The sequence below is a fragment of the Malaclemys terrapin genome, chromosome 23 (genome assembly GCF_027887155.1).
Source record: "Malaclemys terrapin pileata isolate rMalTer1 chromosome 23, rMalTer1.hap1, whole genome shotgun sequence".
Taxonomy (NCBI): Eukaryota; Metazoa; Chordata; order Testudines; family Emydidae; genus Malaclemys; species Malaclemys terrapin.
The window spans coordinates 3,697,004-3,720,006 of NC_071527.1; the positions used below are offsets into that span (position 1 = coordinate 3,697,004).

A 23,003-nucleotide genomic window follows, 5' to 3' on the forward strand; every position below is an offset into this window, starting at 1 on the left:
GATTTTTGAGGACTGAAGAATAGGGAAATATAACATCTCTACCCCCATGCACACATCCTAGCGTTGGGCATGAAAGCTTTCTCCTGAAGGCGGCATGGTGGGGGGGAAGAAACCTGATGCCCAGAAAAGCCAACCCTTGGCAGGCCAAAGCTAGGACAGACCTGACCTCCTGCCCCTCTACTGGCCCCTCCTAGCCCACCATTTACAGCTATTTCGCTTTGTACATCAAAGAACCCCAGAGCCAGCCGCAGCCTCCCAGGGCAGGAGCAACCCTTGCGTGCTGTAGAAGAGCCATTAGCCTGGCTCTGAGCATGACCCCTCCTGCCAGTTTTGTGCCACTAGCCCTGGGAGTGATGCCAACCCACAGCCCATGTGTGCCTGCCCACGACCAGCCCACAGAACCATCCCTGAGCTCCGGTTTCTGATCCCCACGCAGGGCTGTGGCTGTGCACGGAGGTGGATGTGCCCAAGAGAACCCCAAGCCCAGTTTGCCGCAGAGGAGGGATGAAGGGGAAGCTGAGGGCAGGGATGCAGTGAATGGGTGGTGGGGGAGGGGGGCTGCCCCTTGGGGCGTGATGCTGTGCTGGGTGGCCGGGGGATGTCCGGGAGCGGGAATGAGATCAGGAACCTCTTGGCTCTGATCCAGCCCAGCTGGGGGTATGTGACCCGCCTCAGCTCCCATCTAATACGTGGGAGCTCTCAGGCGGGGTTGTGCCCTTGTGACACACACACACATACAGGTTTCAGAGTAGCAGCTGTGTTAGTCTGTATCCGCAAAAAGAACAGGAGTACTTGTGGCACCTTAGAGACTAATGCATCCGATGAAGCGGGCTGTAGCCCACGAAAGCTTATGCTCTAATAAATTTGTTAGTCTCGAAGGTGCCACAAGTACTCCTGTTCTCTTTACACACATACAGGTGGCTTGTGGGCCCAAGAGCTGCTAGCCCTGGAGGCTGAACCTTCTCCCCCTCTTGGGGCACAAGAGGGGAATGAAGTTGTGACCTTTAGCTCTTGTTTTTGCAGCAGGTGCCCCCTAGGATCATGGCCTTTACCTACTACTCTGTCTGAGTGGGGTCACAGATCAACGAGCTTAGGGACCATTTGGCCCTCCTGTGTAACACAAGTCATTTAACTTCATCCAGTTACCGCTGCATTGAGCTCAAGACCTTGTGTTTGACTAAAACATCTTCCGGACAAGCCTCCAGCCTGGATCTGGGGACACCAAGAGATGGAAAATCCACCACTTGGGAGGTGGTTCTAATGGTTAAACACCCATCCAGTTAAACGTGTGTCATTTTTAATGTGAGGTTTCAGAGTAACAGCCGTGTTAGTCTGTATCCGCAAAAAGAAGAACAGGAGTACTTGTGGCACCTTAGAGACTAACAAATTTATTAGAGCATAAGCTTTCGTGGACTACAGCCCACTTCTTCGGATGCATATAGAATGGAACATATATTGAGGAGATATATATACACACATACAGAGAGCATAAACAGGTGGGAGTTGTCTTACCAACTCTGAGAGGCCAATTAATTAAAAGAAAAAAACCTTTTGAAGTGATAATCAAGCTAGCCGAGTACAGACAGTGTGATAAGAAGTGTGAGAATACTTACAAGGGGAGATAGAGTCAATGTTTGTAATGGCTCAGCCATTCCCAGTCCTTATTCAAACCAGAGTTGATTGTGTCTAGTTTGCATATCAATTCTAGCTCTGCAGTCTCTCTTTGGAGTCTGTTTTTGAAGTTTTTCTGTTGTAATATAGCCACCCGCAGGTCTGTCACTGAATGACCAGACAGGTTAAAGTGTTCTCCCACTGGTTTTTGAGTATTTTGATTCCTGATGTCAGATTTGTGTCCATTAATTCTTTTGCGTAGAGACTGTCCGGTTTGGCCAATGTACATGGCAGAGGGGCATTGCTGGCACATGATGGCATATATCACATTGGTAGATGTGCAGGTGAACGAGCCCCTGATGGTATGGCTGATGTGATTAGGTCCTATGATGATGTCACTTGAATAGATATGTGGACAGAGTTGGCATCGGGGTTTGTTACAAGGATAGGTTCCTGGGTTAGTGGTTTTGTTCAGTGATGTGTGGTTGCTGGTGAGTATTTGCTTTAGGTTGGGGGGTTGTCTGTAAGCGAGGACAGGTCTGTCCACACATTTTTAATGTGATTTCCTCTGGCTTCAGTTTCCAACCATCGGTTCTCGTCCTGCCTTTCTCTGCTAGGGCAAAGAGCCCTGCAGGACCCGGGGTTTTCTCCCCGTGAAGATACTTGAGATGCTCTAATCAGGTCCCCTCTCAATCTCCTTTCTGATAAGTGAAACGGACGGAGCGTCTCTCACTGTCCGGCATTTTCTCCAGCCTGCAAATCAGTTTTGTGTCTCTTTTCTGCACCCTCGACAACTATCCAACATCCTTTTTAAAATGGGGATCCCAGGTCTGGCCGCAGTCTCCAGCAGCGGTCGCTCTCCCCGATGCAGACAGAGAGAAAATCCCCACCCTGCTGACTAGCTCTTTCTGCGGCCACATCGCCCTGGGAGCTGGGGGAGCCGTGTGTCCAGGATGACCCCGGAAACGCTGCTGTCCAGGATCCCCCCAATCTTGTAGGTCTGGCCGGCGGGCCTCGCCCACAGCGTGCACCGTGCACGGGGCTGGGTGAAAACACGGGTTGTTTGAATGGGCTCAGCTCCTGCTCTACAGCGACGCCCCCCCAGCCCTGCTCATTGTGCGCAGCCCTGGCCCAGCCTGCCCCGGCCCCGGCCCAGCCTGGCTCCCCTGGCCTGGCTCCCCCGGCCCCTGCCCAGCTCTCCTGGCCTGACTCCCCCGCCCCCACGCAGGACGGGCGGGAGCCTGACCCACGCGTCACACGTGGTCTAGCATGACCTCTGCCCCCAGATGGGGTCACGACCCCTAGAACCTGGCCTGCGCATGCTCGAGACCTTTTGCCCCTCCTCGCAGTAGGGTGGGAGTGGGGCCGTGGGGCGCAGGCGCAAACTGGCCGGCGCCTGCCCCCATCACGTGACGGGGGAGTCAGCTGGGCCCCGCTTCCGGCGCCGGGGGCAGAAGGCGGAAGCGCGGCCGCGCGGGCCGAGCAGGGACATGGCCGCCTCCGCCGGGCCCGCCGCGCCGCGCACCAAGACCAAGCGGAAGCGCTTCGTGCCCCAGCGCGTCAAGGTGCCGCGGGCGGCGGACCCGCTGCTGGGCGTGTTGGGCTGGGGCGTCCAGCACCAGGTGAGGGCGGGGCCGGCCCCCCACTGCCCCCCCGGAACCCCCCCGGCCCCCCACTGCCCCCCCCCCCCGGAACCCCCGATCCCGGCCCCCCACTGCCCCCCCTGGAGCCCCCGGACCCCCCGATCCCGGCCCCCCACTGCCCCCCCCCGGGAGCTCCCGGAACCCCCCGACCCCGGCCCCCCGCTGTCCCCCCCCCGGGAGCTCCCGGAACCCCCCCGGCCCCCCACTGCCCCCCCGGAACCCCCCCGGCCCCCCACTGCCCCCCCCCCGGGAGCTCCCGGAACCCCCCGACCCCGGCCCCCCGCTGCCCCCCCCCGGGAGCTCCCGGAACCCCCCGACCCCGGCCCCCCGCTGCCCCCCCCCGGGAGCTCCCGGAACCCCCCGACCCCGGCCCCCCGCTGCCCCCCCCCGGGAGCTCCCGGAACCCCCCGACCCCGGCCCCCCGCTGCCCCCCCCCGGGAGCTCCCGGAACCCCCCGACCCCGGCCCCCCGCTGCCCCCCCCCGGGAGCTCCCGGAACCCCCCGACCCCGGCCCCCCGCTGCCCCCCCCCGGGAGCTCCCGGAACCCCCCGACCCCGGCCCCCCGCTGCCCCCCCCCGGGAGCTCCCGGAACCCCCCGACCCCGGCCCCGGGAACTTCCCCGGGAGCTCCCGGAACCCCCCGACCCCGGCCCCGGGAACTTCCCCGGGAGCTCCCGGTCCCCTCCCTGGAACCCCCGATCCCGGTCCCCCTCTGTCCCCCCGAGAGTTCCCGGTCGTCCCCCTGTATCCCCAATCCTGGCGCTCCCAATCCTGGCCGCCACTGCGCCCCCTCCCCCCCCCGGGAGCTCCAGGTCCCGGCCCCCCGCTGCCCCACCTCGGGAGTCCCCCATCCTGGCCCCCATTTCCCCCCCGGGAGCTCCCTGTCCCCCTCTGCCCCACCTTGAGAGTCCCCCTTCCTGGCCCCCCAACTGCCCCGGGAGCCCTTGATCCTGGTCCCTCTGGGGTCCCCGGCCCGGTTCCCTCTCTGATCTTGGGACCCCTGATCCTGGTCTGGGGCCCCTTGAGACCTCACTGTTCTGCTGGTTTGGGGCATCAAGCACCAGGTGGGGGTGGGCTCCTGGCCCCCCACAGCCCTCTGGGGCCCCCTGATCCTGGGCTGGGCCCCCACAGCCCCCCCCATGACTTCATTGCTCTCCTGGGCTGGGGTGTCCAGCACCAGGTGTCCTCCAGGGCCCCTTGATCGAGGCCCTTATTATTCTCTGGGGTGCCCCTGATCCTGGCCCAGGACCCTCTGACCCTGAGCCCCTTTGATGTCACTGCAGCTTGGGTGTCTAGCCCTGGATGAGGGTGGGGCCCCTGGGACACCCCCCAGCCTGAGAGCTTGTGATTCTCCCCCACCCCTGTCCTCACTGCCTCCTGGGAGTGAGTTGTGGGGTTCAGCACCTGGTGAGACCAGGACACTCGGGGCCCTCTGACTCCCTCCAGCCTAGGACCTCACTGTCTCTCTGAGCTGGGGTATCCCCCACCTGGTGAGACACCCCACACTATTCCCTCCTCCTGGGCTGGGCATCTCCTCTCCCTCTGCTTCCCCGCCCACCCCAGCATGAGTCACAATGTGAGTTCTGCAGAAGCTGCCCCTTTCCCTAGCCTTCATCTGAGGCAGAGGGTCTGATCTGGGTGGGGGTGGTGGTGTCCCAGTTCTGCAGGAGTTAGGCAGATCTGACCCTGTGGGTGGGTGTGAACTTTCCTGCTGAACACCAGTTTGTGCCCCCACAGCTCCCGGCGGCTGCGCTCCTTAAATAGTCCTGATCGCTAGGGCTACAGCCATGGAGCTCGGTAACCAGGTCACAGCACAAGGCTCCCTGGGAACGAGGGCAGGATTATTCCAGCCTGCAGACAGGGAACGTGAGGCTCCCAGGCGCTGCTGGCATCCCAGTCCTCTGCTCAGACCCCATCCCAGGGAGCCCTGTGGGTTTAGAAGGGGTGGCCTGCGCCTTTCCAAGCATGTGTACCGCATTCCTCGCTCTGGCGTGTGAGCGCCTCCGCCCCCCTGCCTGATGGCGACTGGCCCGCCTGAGGGACCCTGGCAGGCAAGAGCTAGTGAGATCCCGAACGGGAAAAGCCCCTTGTGACCCGGGTCCGAGGTGGGGTGCAGCATTGTCGCGCAGCGGCAAGCTGAAAGGGGGAGAACGGCCCAGCCCCACGGTGCCAAGTGGGACCTGGAGCAGGCGTCTACACTGTGGGATCAGTGTCTCAACCCACACTTCTCTCGGGTGCACTGTACCAGGGCCACCCCTTAGCCGCCGGCTGAGACCAGAAGCCAAGGGACCTGCCTGCTGATTCCAGGGGCTGTAAGGGACACTCCAGTCCAGCCCCCTAGAAAGCCAGAGCTCTGTGTCCTGCTTAACCAGTCCCAGAACAACCTGGACGTCCCAGTGTAGCAGGCTGATGGTACGTGGGCCTCGGAGCATGGAGTGTGGTGGTCCCTTAACCCTAGCCTGGCCAGCTGCTCCCTCCCTGGCTGGCCGTCCCGGGTGGTGCCTTGGCTTCGTCGGCTCCCTGCTGTTTGGTGTGTTTAATTTGTGCCCCGGCTTAAAAAAAATCACGTGCCTGGGTAAGAAACGGAGCAGGTTTTCGAACCGGTGGCTCGAGCGTCTGGCGGCTCGTGGAGTTCTCTCGCGTGGGCTCCCGTGCGCATGTACTTGCAGTGTTGTGTCAAGCTGCCGGGACCCCACCGCGTGCCGTCGCTTTGTGTCTGTTAACGCCGGGGCTCTTCGTGTCGAGGGCCCTCGCGACGGACGGTTCCCCTCTCAGGAGCGGGTCTGTGAGCGGTATAGGGCGCAGTTCTGTTTTGACTACCCAGGGCAATGTCTGCTACTGGCCGTTAATAACTCTTGTACGGTGTCCTTCACCCCTGGCTTGCAAGCACTTCACAGAGAGGGACGTACCATTTAGGGGGAACCGAGGCACGGGGCGGGGATGGGACCTTGCCCAAGGTAGTAGAGCTGGGATACAAACGGGGGTCTCTGAGGTCTGGCGCGCTACCCACATGGCCTCCCAGTGACTCTGCAGGAGCTTGGTTACCTTCTAGCAGCTGATGGCAGAGCCCCCAAACGGCACTGCGCAGCTTTGGGGACTGTCCGCACGGAGTCGGTAGGGCAAAGCCGGGCGGGGCGGTGACGGCCCGGCCCCAGAACTCACACGGTCGCGGCATCTCCCCTTGTGCTGGGCTAAAACGGGTGCTCCTGCCTCACGCATGCCCTCCCACAGGCTTGATCGGCGTCTGCTCCCTGTGCCTGGGCTTCTGAGCGGCTACAGGCCGGAGCCTGGCTTGTCCCAGCTGCCGCTTTCCTCTGTCGTGCTTGGCACCACCATGCCAAGCGGTGGGCGAGCCCCCTCCGTGTTAATCCACAGCCCGTTCCCAGAGCTCCCTCGAGCGCCAACTGATGGGCTGCTTGAATTGGCTCTTCATACACTGTTCCCCTGGGCTCCTGTCGCCCCGTTCCAATGGCCTGGCTGTTTATTACCCCATCCAGTAGGGGGCGCTCACAGGTTGCCTGGCACTTGCTGTTTGGTTTTTTTGGCCATCCTAGCTGGCTCGGCAGGGACTTGCTGGGAGCACTGCCCTACCCTGCCACGCTGTTAGAGGAATGGAAGCTGTCCCGTGTGGCGTTGGCTCTGTGCGCCTGGGCGAGGTTGTCAGGATACCCAGCGGCAGGTCTAAGCGCGCCTGGGGGTTGAACGCCGCCTGCTGAAACTCCAAACCTGCGTGCGGGGCGGGGAGTAACCCGCTTGTCCTGTGTTCCCTTGCCAGATCAATGAACTCAGCCAGGTTCCCCTGCCGGTGATGCTGCTACCCGATGACTTTAAAGCCAACTCTAAAATCAAAGTGAACAATCATCTCTTCAACAGGTGAGTCGCGGCAGGAGGCTGCCGCCCCCACGGAGTTTGCGGGGAGGGGGGCGTGTGCGCGCGCACAGCTCGCTGGCTGGTATCGAAATGGCCGAGGTTGGATCTGGTACATTACACCCCAGTGCACCGGAGATCAGACCGACTAGCTCACGAGAAAGCGGGGTCGGCATCCTCCCAGGCGACAGAGTCCTGCCTCGGTGCGGGGCACTGGACTAGATGACCTTTCGGGGTCCTGCATTTCTCTGATTGCTTCTGTGCCGCCCCCCCGGCGTCACCTGCCGGACTTTGGGTCAGCCCCCTCCCGGAGAGCTCACTAACGCTCTCCGGGCTCTTCTCGCAGGAGCTGATGTGTCCTCCAGTTGGGGCAGTGTCACGGAGTATTGGGGAACTCAGGGCCCTGCACCCCCGGCTTCCTGCGATTCACCATGACTCTCAGCCAGCCAGTAAAGCAGAAGGTTTATTTGGATGACAGGAATACAGTCCAAGACAGGTCTTGCAGGCACAGACAACAGGGCCCCCCTCAGTTAGGTCCAGCTTGGGGTCCCAGGGCATCCCAGCCCCCCCCCCCTTTGGGGGGGTCAGAGACATCTCTGCCTCCCAGCCATCTCTCCAGCCCGCTTCCCACACTCTGCCTTCAGCGACCCCTCCCACAGCCTTTGTTCAGTTTCCCGGGCCAAGGTGTCACCTGGCCTCCAACCCCTTCCTGGGTTCTCATGTCACACGCTCAGGTATTCGCCTTCGGGCAGACTCCCATCCCCCAATGCAGACTATCCTAGCCACACTCCCCTGTCAGCATTCACAGACCACAGTAAGAACAGTCCCAGTTCGTCACAGGCAGCTTTGTTTGGGTTCCCCAGATTTCCACCCTGGGTGCAGGGGCGTCGCGGGGCCACGGAATCCATGCCGTGCCGCGGCTTTTAAACAGTCCCTTGGAGGAAGCCCTCAGCGAGCCAGGCCACTCCCCAACGGGGTCTTACCCTTCCTCAAGGGCCGAGATCGGCTCCTGGGCCGAGACATTCCCCCTGTTGACGCGCTGACGCCAGGCAGCCGTTTTCAAAACCGCGCAGGGTTTATTCGGCAACTGGAGCCCAGCCTGGGAAGCCCTGGGGGGAACGGAGAGAAGCAAAGGGTAAGAGGGCTCTGCCCAGCCAAGCTGCCGAAGATCCCGTCTCCGCTCGCTCGCCGTCAGTCCCAGGTCAGAGCTCGATGTCCCGGAAAGGCCAGTTCCGATCTTACCCCGTGGTGTCCCGTTTGGGGTCACAGTTCATTCCCTGAGGCGTCCATTGTCTTCCACTGATACAGGCTGGTTCTAGCCGGCCCCCGATGAGCCTCCCCGCCCATCCCTACGTCCCACGCCCCTTGTGTCTTCTGCTCAGCCCAGCATTTTCACCTCTCGCGCCCGCTGCGCCTGGCTCCTGAGTCTCTCTCCCTGCGCTGGGCACAGCCTCTGGTGCCCTCGCGGTGGCAGCCCCTTGGCATTGCTGTGCTCGGCATTAGCCGCCGTTTCCCCAGCCCCTTCCAGGCCTAACACTCTGCCCTGGAGCTAGGGGCCCTCGCCCAGAGCTCTGGCTGTGCCGGTGCCCTCCCCTGCTGCCCCTCCCCTGTCAACTGCCAGCCTTAACCACCCTGTGCCTGGGCCCAGGCGAAGACTCAACAGCAAACGTGACCTAAGAGCTCCCGTGTGGGTCTCGCTTGCCCGGAGCGGGGCAGCGGGGACAGCACTGCCACTCTGGCAAGGAGCTGGCTCCTGGAGCTCTGTCTGACAGCAGGGGCCGGGCAGGTGGTGCACACTGCTCCACGGTGATCACTTAGTCAAGTGCCCCAAGCTAATTCCTACAGCAGATCGTTTGGACACGCAGCCCGTCGGGAGTTAAAAACGGTCCGCGATGGAGGCTCCACCATGGGGTAATTCCCCTCCCTGTTAAACGTCTGCCGCCTTTGTCTAGCTTCGGCTTCCGGCCGCTGGCTCTTGATTCTCTTAGAAAAGAGACTGAGGCAGGTCTATAAAATCATGCCCCGGGTGGAGAAAGTGACTAGGGAAGTGTTGTTTCCCCCGTCTCGTGACACAAGAACCAGGGGTCAGCGCCCCCCAGCCGCCTTGCACCTGCTTGCTGACCCCCGGCCAGCGTCCCCACCTGCGAGGGGATCCCTGGCTCTGTCTGGTGTCCTCCAACCTCTGCCTTCTGCTTCGACTGCCAGCAAGGAGGGTCCCTGACGCCGGGGCGGGTTAAGGTGCCCATGAGCCGTGTGGTATTGGACTGAATCGCACGGTTATGGCTGTGACTGTACCAGGCTCCTGATCTCTTCCTGGGGCCAGCTGGTCCCTCTGGTTCTAAACACTGACCCCCTTCCCCTTTGCCCCGCCAGGGAGAACCTGCCCAGCCACTTCAAGTTCAAGGAGTACTGCCCGCAGGTCTTCCGCAACCTCCGCGAGCGCTTCGGGATTGACGACCAGGACTACCAGGTGGGTAGCCTGCTCCCTCGGTACCGATCGTGTGTGGGGGCAGGAGGGTGAATGGGTGTCCTGGGCCTGGCGTTCCCAGGCCCTGTGTGCATAGAGGGGGACGTACGCAGACCCACCCTGCTCCCCTTAAAGCTTTCCTTGGGACACCCGCTTCTTGGCCAGAGGCGGGTTGGGACCGGCTGAGCTGGGAGCTGGCCACAGCAGCCCTGGCCGAGTCTCTGATATCACTGGGGTGGTGCCCCTTGGCAAAGCAGGCCGCCGATAGCAGATGCTCCTGAAACTCACCATCTGCCCCATTAAAGGATGGAATGGCCCGGGGTGAGGTGTCCCCGGTATGCCCCGGGGTCACTTCTCACGCCTGCTCCCCCCCCCCCCCAGGTCTCCCTGACGCGCAGCCCGCCCCACTACGAAGGTGAGGGGAGCGACCGGCGTTTCCTCACCTCCTACGACCGGACGCTGGTGATCAAGGAGATCTCCAGCGAAGACGTGGCTGACGTGCACAGCCTCCTTTCGCACTACCACCAGGTACGGCCGGTGTCAGTCTGAGGTGTCCCTGCCTCGCCACCTGGGGGCGCCAGAGCGAACCGCCTGCCGCTGGGAGGAAATGAGCTGAGTTCTAATCCCAGCGCTGCCACCAACCTGTGGCCACTAGGGCACATCACTGCCCCCCCCCACTGGCTGGGGTCTCCAGAGGCCCGACCGGCTGGCGCCTCGCGTTCTGCCCTGGCCCCTGCCGGTCTGACGCGGCCCCATCTCCTTGCAGTACGTGGTGAAGTGTCACGGGCTCACCCTGCTGCCCCAGTTCCTGGGGATGTACCGGCTCAGCGTGGACAGCGAGGAGACCTACATGCTGGTCATGAGGAACGTGTTCAGCCACCGGCTCGCCGTGCACAGGAAGTACGACCTGAAGGTAACGGGGCCAGCTGGCGGGGCCGGGGCAGTCACCTGAGCCAGGCTCCTGGGGGCACCCCAGTCCCTGCAGACACACGAGCTGCTGATCATCCTGCCGGCTGGTCTAGTCTCTCTGTGCCCTCCTGAGCCCCCCTGCGAGGCTGCGTCACCAGGGGTCGGCCCAGAGCGTTGCACCCCGAGGGATCGATCGCCCCGGCTCCACCCGATTGGTCTCTGCCCTGAACCCCGCTTTCAGCAGCAGTTCGATAGAGACCCTCCTCCAGATTGGAGCGCCTTTCCTGGCCGAGGAGCTTCTCTCGCGCCTCAGGACCCCAGAGGGCGCCCCCGGGCTGGTGGGGATCGGGGTCAGGCCAGCCGGGGCTGTGCGGCACGCGGCTGGAAACCCCTCCGGACAGGCCCCCATTGGAGCTGTGGCTTTTGTCACTTTCCACACCACGTGGCAACCTAGTTTAGGGGCCCCATTTCCCCACAAAGGGCAGGTGGTTGCGACCCACCCTGGACCTGTTCATGCCCTCCCCACCCCCACCCCGGCATGGTCCCAGGTGCTGGGGGTTGCTGCTTGGAGAGGCTGGCAGCAGCAGCTGTGTGGCTAGGGCCAGACGGATCCCGTAGCCAAGCGGCTCAGAGGTCCTGGGACTAACCCGGGGGCTCAGGGCAGTGCGGGGGGTTTAGCTGCTTGGCTCCCGTCCATAATAATCAGGTGACAGTCCCCTAAATCTCAGCCATCTTCTCCCTCTTGCCGTGGCTTCTTGTGGCCGCCTGCTTTGTGCCCCTCGCCACGGACTCCTGCGTGTATCTGACCCCTCCTCCTGCGGCCGGGGGCGGGGCTTGTGACTAATGGGCGGGTACCTCTCTTGCAGGGCTCCCTGGTGTCCCGAGAAGCCAGCGACAAGGAGAAGGTAACTGAGGATGTGGGGGGAGGGGGGTCTCTGACCCATGGATCTCTCCTAGCTCGTTCTGGCGGGCGACAGCACCCGGCCTCCAGGAGAGCAAGCAGGGGGCCTGAGTCCCTGACTGACGGGCGTCGCTGCCCCCAGTGGGATGGGCAGGGGTGGTGACCCCATCGGAGGCTGCCCCGGTAGGCCTGGCGGGCGTCTCCCGTGGCAGTCAGGTGTCCTCAGGCTGCAGCCGTGGTAGGGGTGCCTTGCTTCCCTTTCTGCAGATGCTCCTCAAAGCATCTGAAAACTAGGCCCCTCCTCGAGGGCTGGGTTGGTATCCGGGCCCTGCCCGCTGGGGCGAAGCTGCCAGCTTTCCATGCCTGGAGGTTGGGCCGACTACCCTGGGACTCCAGCCTTCTGGGATCCACCTCGCTGCTCACACAGCCACCTCCTGGTGGGGCCGCCCCACGCCGGGTGGGAGCCGGCGCGAGCAGCGAAGTGCAGGGGGTGGCAGCTGTTGGGGATGCAGCCCTGTGCTTCCGTTTAGGGAAGGGGCTTGGGTTTGCCCTCAGAGGTCCCTGGGGCTGGGCAGCAGGCTGGGGGCAGCGGGAAGCTATGGGGTGTCCTGTGCCCAACTTAGGGGGATCTTGGTTAACTGGGACCTGCTGACTCCATGGGAAGAGGTGGGCTCAGTCCCCTCAGGGTGTGGGGAGGGGAGCCGCTGTCTTATCCCCCCACCCCAGGGAGCTGGAGTGTAGGATGGGCCTCTGATCTCTGACGTGGTGCCACTGCTGGGACAGGCCAGCAAGTGGGTTTGACGGGGCATCCCTGGCGGTGGGGGGAGCCAGGCTGGGCTCAGGCTGGGATCCCCTGGCCGGACAGAGCATGCCGGGGAGCGGCCCAGCCCCCTTCGAAAGGCAGCTCGAGCTGGCGAGGAATTGGCCGCTGTTAAATCTCGGACCGAAGCACCGGGCAGGGGGAGCAGTTCTCAGCCCTGCACGGCCACCCCTCTGCACGCTGACCTCCGGGGAGGGGGTGCCCAGGGCAGCAGCCCTCTCCCCCAGCACAGGCCTCGGTGGGCTCCGTGCGGAGCGCTGCGGGCCCTGGGATCGCCTTGCCAGCGCTCTCCAGCTGCGGCTAGCAAGGGGCAGCAAGGCCGGTTCACGGGCAGGAGAGGGGATGAGCTGATGCCAGGCCCGGCCAGAGGCTCGCTCTGTCTGGCGGGGGCCTGGGATTAACTAACCAACCGCGGCGCCAAACAAGCCAGGGCGAGATGCAGCTGCGGCTGTGCCAGCCGCCTCGCCCCGTTTGGGGGGGAAATGACCCGAGTTAGCCGGATAATCCTGATCTCGTTAGTGGCCTCGCCTGCCCTAAAGCCCGGGGGTGGCGTCAGCATCCAGTTAACGAGATTTGAGGGCCGCGAGATGATGGCGAGGGAGGGTTGATTGGATTGGAGCCCTCGGCTCAGCGGCCGGGGGAATCCTGCCAGGGTGAGGGGCCAGCCGCCGGCTCGTGTTGAGTCTTTCCTCTGGGGGGAGCGGCTCCCTGACGGCCAGGCTGTTGTCGCCAGCTTCTCCTGCCTTTGGGCACGGGCGCCATGGCCCTGTCACCCCGTGAGCCCCGGAACCGTCCCAGGAGGGGCAGCCCCAGGTCTGACAGGGCCTCTTGTTAAAGGGGCCGTGGGCGGCGAGGGGGTTTCCCGGGGCGACTCCGTGAGCTGGGCTGCTCTGCAGGTTGTCCCTCGGGGCGTGGCCCTACAGGTGTGAGGCTGCTTCCACCTGGGGACCCCCTCCTCCTTGGACCACTAACCGTGTCTGGTTCCTTCCAGGTCAAGGAGCTGCCCACGCTGAAAGACATGGACTTCCTGCACATGAGCCAGAAGGTGTACGTGGACGAGGGGCAGAAGGGCGACTTCATGGAGAAGCTGAAGAGGGATGTGGAGGTAGGGCAGGTGCCTCTGTCCCCTGGTGGGGCGGGGCGCGGGCACGGCTGACCTCCACGCCGAGGTGGCAGCTGGGATCGGTTGCGGGCACCGCCTGCAGGAGGGTGCTTGGGGGCGTCTAACCTTCCTGAAACAGCTCGTCCTCCCTGAGCCGATCGGCCCAGACCCGCCCTGGGCAGCCTGTCGAGCACGGCTTGTCTAGCAACCAAAACCGGCTACCGGGCTCTGCCGGACCCCTCGGGGCGCACTGCCACTGCCGGCAGGGACTGAAACCTGTGGCAGAGGGATTGGGGGTATCAGCCATGGGAAGGAAGGGCACTGCCTTGGGAGGCTCGGTGCCCCACTCCATATCTCCTTCGCCGGCCGCTTGGGGCAATAGCCCCTCCTTGCCCGGCCAAGAACCCAGAGCCCTGCCTGTGCCAGGCGATACGTTCCAGGGAGAGCCACGCAAAGGAGGGGCGGCAGGGCTGCTTTGCCAGGGGCACAGGCTGTTGGCGCTGGCTGGCACCCAGGCCCTGGCACTGCTGGGTCTCCCGCGCCCACAGTAGCAGGTCCCTTGCGGCTCCGCTGACGTTCTCAGCTGTGGGGCGGGGGGGGGGTGTCCCCAAACGTCCCTGCGGCCCAACAGCTCCGGAGAACTGCGTTGTGGGCCATGTCTAGCACCTCTCCCTGGAGCGCTGTGCGGCCCTGTGCAGTCAGGGGTCTCCCCTCCCTGCAGATCGGGGCAGGGCAACAGCCCCTTAGAGCGCGCCAAAGCAGGGCCCTGCTCTAACCACTAGGTAACATGGCCTGAGTGGGAGCAGCGGTGGCTTCTAAGGAGCCCCCTGGGTGGGAATGGAGCCTTTCACTGCTGCCCCGGCTCACCCCCTGCCCGCTGTACCCCTAGTTCCTGGTCCAGCTGAAGATCATGGATTACAGCCTGTTGTTGGGCATCCATGATGTGCTCCGGGCCGAGCAGGAGGAGGACGAGGATCTGAAGGAGGAGGAAGAGGAGGGGGAAGACGTCACGGCTGTGGGCTCCTACGGGACATCCCCCGAGGGGATCGGCGGCTACCTGAACTCCTACAAGCCGCTGAGCCCCGGGGAGTTTGACCCCTACGTCGACGTGTACGCCATCAAGAGCGCGGAAGGTGAGTGGGGCTGGCAGTACCACGCCGGGGGGCAGGGATCTGGGGCCGGGGGGGTGGTAGCTTTGTTCCTTCCTCGCTGGCTGGCCCAAAAGGTGTTCAAAGGATGGGAGCCCCCGGCCCTCGCGTTCGGGGCTGGATTTTTCCCCCAACGCTTCAAAAACAGGGCCCCACCCATGGCGCTGGCCCGGAGCACCCTGTGTGGCCGGTGGGTCGCACAGCCCTTTGCGGCAGCCTCAGGGACGGGGCCGGCCGTGGAGCTCGCTGAGAGTGGCAGGCCGCGGATCCACTGCGCCCGCGGCCGGACCCCTGGTCAGGGAGCTAGTGGGCGGGGAAGGGTCCGTTGAAGGTCTGGGAGCCGGGTTAAGCCGGGGTATGGCCTTTCCCCCAGGCGGGCCCCAGCCGGAGGTGTACTTCATGGGCCTCATCGACATCCTCACGCAGTACGACGCCAAGAAGAAGGCCGCGCACGCCGCCAAGACCGTCAAGCACGGGGTGAGTCCCGCTCGTGTCCGGGGCGGGGGGACGGAGCCGCCTGGCCACATGGGGGGCCCGCCGGGGAAGGGAGGACGGCAGCTGGAGCTGCGCACGCCCCGCTTGAATTAGCCTCATTAAGCGCAGCCGGGCTGCCTGGCCTCTGGCCTGTGGACCAGCAGAAAACCAGGCGAGGGAGGGAGTGTCAGAGCTGTGGGGCACAGCCCCCCCTCCTCCCCCCAGGCTCTTGGCAAGCGTTGGAAGGTCGCCCTGGGGTGTCAGAGGGGGCGGGCGTTGGTTGGTGCTGATGCTGTTGTGTCCCCTGCAGGCCGGCGCGGAGATCTCGACCGTCCACCCCGAGCAGTACGCCAAGCGCTTCCTGGACTTTGTCACCAACATCTTCGCTTAGTCGTTACCCGCCCGGAGAGGCCCCCCTCCTTCCCCCCGTCTCGTCTTGTGGGAGCTGAAGATCAAAGGTGTCCCCTGCCCCCCACCCCTTGGTCTTTGTGCCCCCTGCTGTTGGCTGGCCCGAGGGCTCAGCTGAGCTCCAGAGAAGCCCGGTGGCCGAGTGGGCCGGGCGGGCTCGGTTGCAAACCCAAGTGCCTTATCTTTATCCGCCCTGTCGGGCGGGAGAGCGGGGGATGGATCCTCTGACTGGGGTGGGGGGGCTGCTGGCTGAGGGGCCCTGTCAGCTCAGCCCATGTCTAGGGCTGGGGTCTGCAACCAGCCCTGTCTACAGGGCAGAGGGTGGGGGGAGGCAGCCCGGGCCCTGCAATATGCAATAAAAGATTCGACTCTTTAGTGCCTTAGAGGGGGCAGACAGTTCCCCCCCTAGCAACAGTGACACCCCCGTCCCGTTTTCCCGAGCCTGGGGATGGCAGCGGGTCCCCTCTCCTGCCCGCCCCCCGTGTGTGCTCTGCACTGGTGCCCCCCACTCTCCCCAGAAGGGAGAAGGTTCTCTTGGCCTGTCCCACGGTGTAATTTATTCCTAGGTGAAATCTCCCGGCTGGGGTCGCGGGGGCAGTTGTTAACACTAGTTTGCATTGGGGTCCCAGCCCCCCGCTCTGCAGCCACCTCTCCCCACACACTACGTCCCCGGGGCCTGCCCCCAGCCTCACCCGCACGAGGTCACGAGCCATGTTTGGTGCCAGAGCCTGGGTTCAAGGCAGGGCCGAGCTTTGGGCCACTGGTCCTCGTCTCTGGGCTGCTGTGGCCGGAAACTGCCCCGCGTGCCGGAGGGGAGCGACTGGGCGCAGAGCTCCTTCCCTCCGGCTGCGAGTATGCTGGGCTCCTGGGGCCGGCAGGCCCCCCCAAGGAGAGGGTAAGCCACCCCCCCCTCTAATTCATTTCAGCAGCCTCTACCAGCCACAGCACCTTCCTCCTGGCATGGGGCAGCTGGCGGTGCAGTTCTGCCCTTCCTCCAGCAGGAGGCGCTTGCAGCGCTGCCCGTGGCTTGCAGGCAAGGCTCGTGCTAGATTCAGCTTTGCCTGCCCGGGGTCTCAGCGGTCCCAGGGAGGGGGCATAGCGTTGCTGCTCCCTGGCACCTGCTGGCCACGGGTTGGGCTTTCCCCTGGATGTCGGGCTGCTTCTGCCCTTGGCCTTGAGCCCTCCTCAGCCCTGGCTTGGCTCATGCGGTGAGCGGACAGGGGCAGGATATGGTTGGGAAGTAGCAGAGCCTTACCGGCCTTGTCCCCTCTCCCCAGGCCTGGTCTGCAATCCGTTATCCCCACTGCTGCCTTCGGGGGGGGCACGGTAGAACAGGTCAAAGAGGTGCTCTGAACTCGCCCGTGGGCTGCCTGTGAGCAGGGCTGGCCAAGCGGGACGCAATGCCTGCTCCCCTACCCAGCGGGGGCAGGGGGTCGGCAGGGGTTCCCAAGCAGCAGGCTGGTGCCCGAGGCCCCAGCTGCAGTTCCTTGCCCTCCAGCAATCCCGCCACACGCAATAACGCTCCGTGCGCCAGCCTGGGCAGGGCCCCGATCCTGCCCTGGGGCCGCGCAGGGAGAGGGGCACTGCCGCCCGGGCTGCAGGTTAGTCTGTTGCACCTTTTATTTTTGTAAACTCTGGTGTATTTCCGTTCCCTGTGTCTGGATAGAAATAAATTATTGACTGACAACAGCCTGGCTCTGGGTTCTTGGCCCTGGCAAGCTCCTGCCAAAGGGAAGGAGACATGGGGTGGGGCAGTGCCCGCCCTGCCCCTACTGGCTGGCTGGGTAGGGACTAAGGCTCGTGAACTTCCCCATCCATGCTTGGGGCAATGCCAGAGCCGGGGGTGAGGCTGCGGTGCCCCCAGCCTGGTGCTAGGGGGGCAGGAACAGGGAGGGGTATCGCCTTTCTGACCCCTGCAGCCTGGGCATGAGATGATCCTCTTTCCTTTGGGGCTGCTGGCCCCTGCCCTGGGGAGGGGCATCTCTGGTTGGGGAGAAAAAGGTTCTGGTGTTTTGTAGCTGCACCTAGGGGGAGATAGCGGAGTGGTACCCCCAATGGGGGGGGGGGAGCCTCCTCTGCTCCCTCATGGCTTCTGGCACCAGCGTCACCCCCCAGGGGAGCTCCTCCTCACCAGCCACCCCTCTCCCCTTACACCCATCACCCCCAGCCCTGGGCTGATCCCCCTGAGCTGCTACTGCGTGCCCTGAGCGCTGGGGTGTGTGTGTGTCACTGTAGTATTATCTGCCCTCCCGGGTACGCCTGGCTCGGATGCAACCAGCCGCTCGCTTAGAGCCAGCACGACCCGATTTCATGCTTTCAAAATCCTGGCTTGTCCCTCGCTGGTGGGCACATCTCACCCTCGCTGCCCCGAGCCCAGGCAGCTCCTCTCTCTTCTATCCCCTGCGACGGGCAAGGGTATGGGTGGGACGCGCACTGGGTGTTACTGGGCGTGTGAGAGGGGAGCAGTGAGGCCTAGCAGGTCTGGGACTCAGGACACCTGGGTTCTGGTCCCGCTTCTCCCCTGACCCGCTGTGGGCCCTTGAACAAGTCACAGCCTGACTCTGTGCCTCAGTTTCCCTCCCTGCTCTGGCTGTGTAGCCTGCATGCACTGTGGGTCGGGGCCTGGCTCCAGCTCTGCCTCGGCACTGGGCCCCACAACCTTGCGGGGGACCCCTGGATGCTGCCCTAACCCAGGTAACAGCGATGACAGCTCTGGGGTGGTGTCGCTTCCCCCCAGCCTTGGCACTGCCCCATCCCGCCTATGGTGCCAGCCCTGCTGCTTGCAAAACGTCCAGCCCCTGCCCTGTGCTCTGGGGGCAGGAGGCACCGTCCAGCTGGGCTGTGCCTTCCTGTTAACTCCCCCTGGTGATGCCCTTGGCCCACCCTCTCCCTGGGTTTCTGGGGGGGCCTGTTCGGTGCGGTGAATCCCCTGCCCCACCTGCCAGGAAAGGCCCCTCCCAGCTGGGCCCACTAAGCCTCCCTGGTTCTTCAGGGGGTCTCTGCTCCACGGGGCTGGCTCTCTAAGGGGGCCCCCCAGCGTAGTTGGGCTTTGGGCACCAAGTGGCTGGGGGGGGGGGGGGCTAACGGGCCAGGGGCTGCAGGGCCAGTAGGTACAAAGGGACCCCTCCGCAATCCCAGCTCCAGTGTCGCCCCCTCCCGCCGCCACTCACATCCCCGCCCCCCCGCAATCCCAGCTCCAGTGTCTCCCCCCCTCCTCCGCCACTCACAGCCCGACCCCCCCCCGCAATCCCAGCTCCAGTGTCTCCCCCCTCCCGCCACTCACATCCCGACCCCCCCCCGCAATCCCAGCTCCAGTGTCTCCCCCCCTCCTCCGCCACTCACAGCCCGACCCCCCCCGCAATCCCAGCTCGTGTCTCCCCCCTCCCGCCACTCACATCCCGACCCCCCCCGCAATCCCAGCTCGTGTCTCCCCCCTCCCGCCCCCTCCCCCGCCACTCACATCCCGCCCCCCCCGCAATCCCAGCTCGTGTCTCCCCCCTCCCGCCCCCTCCCCCGCCACTCACATCCCGACCCCCCCCCCGCAATCCCAGCTCGTGTCTCCCCCCTCCCGCAATCCCAGCTCGTGTCTCCCCCCTCCCGCCCCCTCCCCCGCCACTCACATCCCGACCCCCCCCCCGTTTCCATAGCGCCGCCGCAGCCCCCATCGCTCGCATCGCGCCCGCCCCGGCGAGCGGCGCCCCCCCCCCCCCCCCCAAGAGGAGCCGGGAGCGGGTCGCTCGCTCGCCCGCGCCAGGCCGGGGAAGGACCGGGCCCGCCATGGCCGCGACCACCGCTCCCGCCCCGCGGTGCCTCGGGGCTGCTGCGCGGCCAGGTACGGAGCGGTCGGGATCGGACCCCCCCCCCCGCGCCGCTGCGAGGCTTTTTCTCGGGCTGGGGGGGCTGCAGAGAGGGGTGGGGGGAGGGTTGCTGGGGGGCTGCAGAGAGGGGGCGTTGGGGGGCAGAGCGGCAGGGTTGGGGGGGCTGCAGAGATGGGGTGGAGAGGCGGGCGGGGGGGGGCGCTCCAGGGGGCCCGTGCCAGGGATCGGGGCCCGGATGCACAATAGCAGCTTTCCCAGCGCTGCGGGCCATTGTGTGGGCGGGGGGGGGGGGTTGGCATGAAATAGACCTGGGCCGTGGTGGTGAGGTGCGGGGTGGGGGGTTTGGCTTCCTGCCTTTGGCTGCAGATTGAGGAGGGTCGAGCCCATCACCTGTCCCTGCGGTGGGGGAAGGGGCCGCTGTCCCCCCCCTCGGGAGCGTGAGCTGGGGGGTGAGTCCTGCGGGGGATGCAGAGCTGGGTGTGGGGGCGATTGAAGGGGTCTGAGCTGAAGGATGGCAAGGGGTGATGGGGGTCTGAGTGGAAGGGGGGTGGGGGGATGAAGGGGTCTGAGATGAAAGATGGTGAAGGAGTGGTGGGGGAGGTGAGAAGCGTGGGTGAGATGGGGGGTTCTGAGCGGAAGGATGGGGAAGGGGTGATGGGGGGTGAATGGTGGGGCCAGATGCGGGTGTCTGAGCTAAAGGGGTGATGGGGGAGGGGAGAAGGGGGGATGCGGGTCTGAGCTGAAGGGGAGAAGGGTGGGGGGATGGGGGGTCTGAGCTGAAGGATGCGGGGGGGGGGCTGGGGGCAGTTGAAGGATCCCTGTGCTCTGTCAGTTTTTGGCCTGTGTTGGATGCTCAGAACAGCCCATGCCCACCCCTCCCCGTTCTTTGTCCTGTGGCAGAGATGCCCTGGCTGGGCTCAATTCCCCCCCCCCCCCCCCGGCCTGGCACCCAGATAGGCCTTACCCCCACCATGCCAGGCCTGGTGCCCTGACGGAGCCTGACCTCCATTCCTGCCCCCCCTCCACTCCCCCGTGCCTGGTGCCCTGATGGGTCCTGATCCACCTGCAAACTAGGATGAAGCCTGTTGGGGGTGGGGGGGGCACTCAGCTGCAACGCTGACCTAGCAGGATCTCAGCACTGGGCCAGCTCCCCCAGAGCCCTGCGCCCCTGCCCCTCCCAGTGGGGGTGACGCGTCCTGGGGGCCCGCCTTGAAGGGAGATCGTGCATGGGGTGCCAGGGGTGGGAGAGCAGCCCTGCCACACCTTTTTGGACAGGGATCCTGGGGAGGGAGGGGATTGGGGATACGCTGCAGCCCTGGGTCATCCCAGTCCCCTCTAGGGAGGAATCAGTCGCCGGACGAGCCCCCCCCATGGGGCAGTATGTCTACATGGCCAGGCCGGCTGTACTCGCTGGTTCCCTCCTCGCCCGATCTCCCCCCTGGGCCCAGCTGGGGCTGGGAAAGCCAAGGTCTTTGCCAGCAAATCCCCCCACCCATGGGGGAGGGGAGCCCTGTCTCCTGCCCGTTTCCCCCCCCCACACACACACACACTGCAAGGGCCACTGAATCTGGGAACTCCCCTCCCCCCAACACATGCAGTTTGCTCTCAGAGGGTCCCATGGGAGCAGCTGTGGGGTCCTTTCCTGCAGCAGCCGCGGGGGCTGGGTTGTTATTGGAAGGTTGCTCAGGCTGGCTTGTTATTGTAGGGTCTCCGGGGGGCTGTGCCCCATGTTTATTACAATGCAGCCGCAGAGGAGGGGATGGTGAATGCCGGCTGGGCTGTGATTGCCAACGGCAGCTTGGGGGTGCTGCTATGCAGGGGGGGCCTACAGGGTCACACTCATACTGGGGGGGGGGGGGGCTGCCCTGAGGACCGGGATGGCTGCTCTGTACCTGGCCAGCCTCTGGCCTGCTGCTCCCAATGGGAGAGACTCCTCCCCTGTGGATACTGGCAAAGGGGTTGCCCCTCTGGAGGGGAGTTCCCCATCAGGTGCGCCCCCCCCCAGCCCTGCCACAGGGGCCCCGCTGGTACCAGCCCTTGCCAGTGAGCGGCACTGACCCATGGCCTGGAGCAGAGGCAAATACCAGCTCCAGCGCCCACCTCACTCCCTGCAGCATGACACCCCCTAGCGTGGCCCTGGAGCCAGCCTTGACTGTGTGGGGAGAGCCCCCCCGCCTGAGCCCCCCCCACACTTCTTGCAGTGCCCAGGTGGTCTCAGAGGGTCTCCCAGCCAAGCACTGAGCCCTCTGTTCCCTGAAGGGCAGAGGCAGGACCCCATCCTGGCTGCAGGATGCGCTCGAGCTGGCTGTTTACATCATTATCCGGCGCTTGGTGACATCATTCAAACCTGGGGCCCCAGTTCCCCCCAGAGCCAAGAACTTCCTGGCATCGAACGGCCCAGCTGGGGGGATCTGGGGTGCAGGAGCGCAGGGGAGATCTGGGATTCAGCCTGAGGCGTGGCCCATAGGGGGATCGGGGCCCTGCAGTCGGCATTGGGAGCCGTGGGGCAAACGTGGCATTGTCATGGTGGTGGGAGGGCGTAAGCATTGATGTGGGGCAGGGCTGGGCCCCAGGCACTCAGTGGAAGCATGGAGGTGAACATTCCGGGCAGGAAGGCAGGGAGCTCAGAAGCAGGTAAGGGGGTTCCTAGGGGGGGTCCCCCAGAGCAGGCTGCGAGCCTGGAGCCAGGTCAGGCTCCGGGCCTGGTCCCATCAGAGGATGTGCAAGCCTCAGTGGGTCTCTCTGCAGCTCGGAGGCCTCTGCCCAGACGCAATGCCAGGCTCTGCTCAAGGCCCTGGCAGCCCCGGACCAGATGTGACGCCAGCCACCAGGGGTTCTGGGAGTGAACAGCCCGCACTGGGACACTGCCTCGCAGGGCAGCGCCCACGACACACGGAGCTCCCGGGTGCTAGAGACTCCAGGGCTCGGTTGAGGCTTACGGACCAGGGGGAGGGGCCTATGCACCATGACTGCTGGGCACCCGGTTGTTTGGATCCAGATGGATCCAGACAGGTTGTTTGTCGGCAGTCCCCGGTGGGACACAGCACCTCTCCCAGATGCTGGTCACTCCCTGCAGGCTGGGAGCAAAACCACCACCCCTTCCATCCTCTGCACCAATTGATCAGGGCCCAGAGAGCCATACCCCTCTCAGTTCCTTATGCCAGCTGCCTCCCCAAGTGCCCCCTCGCATCCCCCAGGGCTGCCTCTTGCCTGGCAGAGCAGGCTCTTAGGGGTTTCTTAGCACACCGGCCTGCGGAACTCACTGCCACAGGATATTATGGAGAGCGAGAACAGGCATGGAGAAGAGAAACTGGCTGGGTGTTCCTGAGGCCAGTGAGGATGTAACAGGCAGGAGACCCAATGCAACAGGGGCATGAATTGCCCTGCCCATGGCACCGACCGACCCCTGAGCCCCCTGGCAGTAGGGAGAAAAAGTCCTTCAGTGCAGGTTATTCATCAGCACTCACTAGGGCATGGGGCAAATCATGGATGTCCCTTTGCCAGTTGGATCCCTGCGCAGGGAGGAGTGTGTGCCCCTTAAATGAAACTGGGGGGCGGGGGGGTTCTTAGCGTTCACACCTCTCCCATCCACAGCCTCCGTCCTAGGGCTGGTCAGGAATGTGCAGAGGAAGTGGGGAGCCGGCCGGCCTGCGAGCCTGGAAGTTCTGGCTTTTCCCAGAGCAGTTGGCCAGGCCGGGCTGCTCCCAGGGCCAGGGCCTCTGGTTGCTGCTGACTGAAACTGCCAGGATTCGTGTCCGTTTCAGGGGTGCCCAGCACGGAACAGCAGCTGTGAAACTGTCGATTTCAATCAGTGGGTGCTAGGCCCCGGGAGCGAA

General features: G+C 64.4%; 1 protein-coding gene across 2 annotated transcripts; it reads left to right on the forward strand.

Moving 5' to 3' along the window:
- The first annotated feature begins 3,059 nt into the window (after positions 1-3,059).
- PIP4K2C (phosphatidylinositol-5-phosphate 4-kinase type 2 gamma) lies at positions 3,060-17,036 on the forward strand. Of its 2 annotated transcripts, XM_054012739.1 has the most exons (11): positions 3,146-3,233; positions 5,502-5,665; positions 7,029-7,126; positions 9,494-9,590; positions 9,969-10,115; positions 10,354-10,500; positions 11,363-11,401; positions 13,209-13,322; positions 14,209-14,452; positions 14,841-14,944; positions 15,252-17,036. In XM_054012739.1, the coding sequence occupies exons 2-11, from the start codon at positions 5,663-5,665 to the stop codon at positions 15,330-15,332; spliced, it is 1,074 nt and encodes a 357-aa protein (XP_053868714.1). In that variant the 5' UTR covers positions 3,146-3,233; positions 5,502-5,662; the 3' UTR covers positions 15,333-17,036. The 2 variants fall into 2 exon arrangements, with proteins under 2 accessions (XP_053868713.1, XP_053868714.1); XM_054012738.1 differs by lacking the exon at positions 5,502-5,665 and having other exon boundaries at positions 3,060-3,233.
- Positions 17,037-23,003: the final 5,967 nt, after the last annotated feature.

Coding starts and splice junctions, on each gene's coding strand:
- PIP4K2C (XM_054012738.1), top strand. CDS start 3,102: ATGGCCGCCTCCGCCGGGCCCGCCGCGCCGCGCACCAAGACCAAGCGG. Junction 9,591..9,968: donor TTGACGACCAGGACTACCAG/GTGGGTAGCCTG, acceptor CCCCCCCCCCAG/GTCTCCCTGACGCGCAGCCC. Junction 13,323..14,208: donor AGCTGAAGAGGGATGTGGAG/GTAGGGCAGGTG, acceptor CTGTACCCCTAG/TTCCTGGTCCAGCTGAAGAT.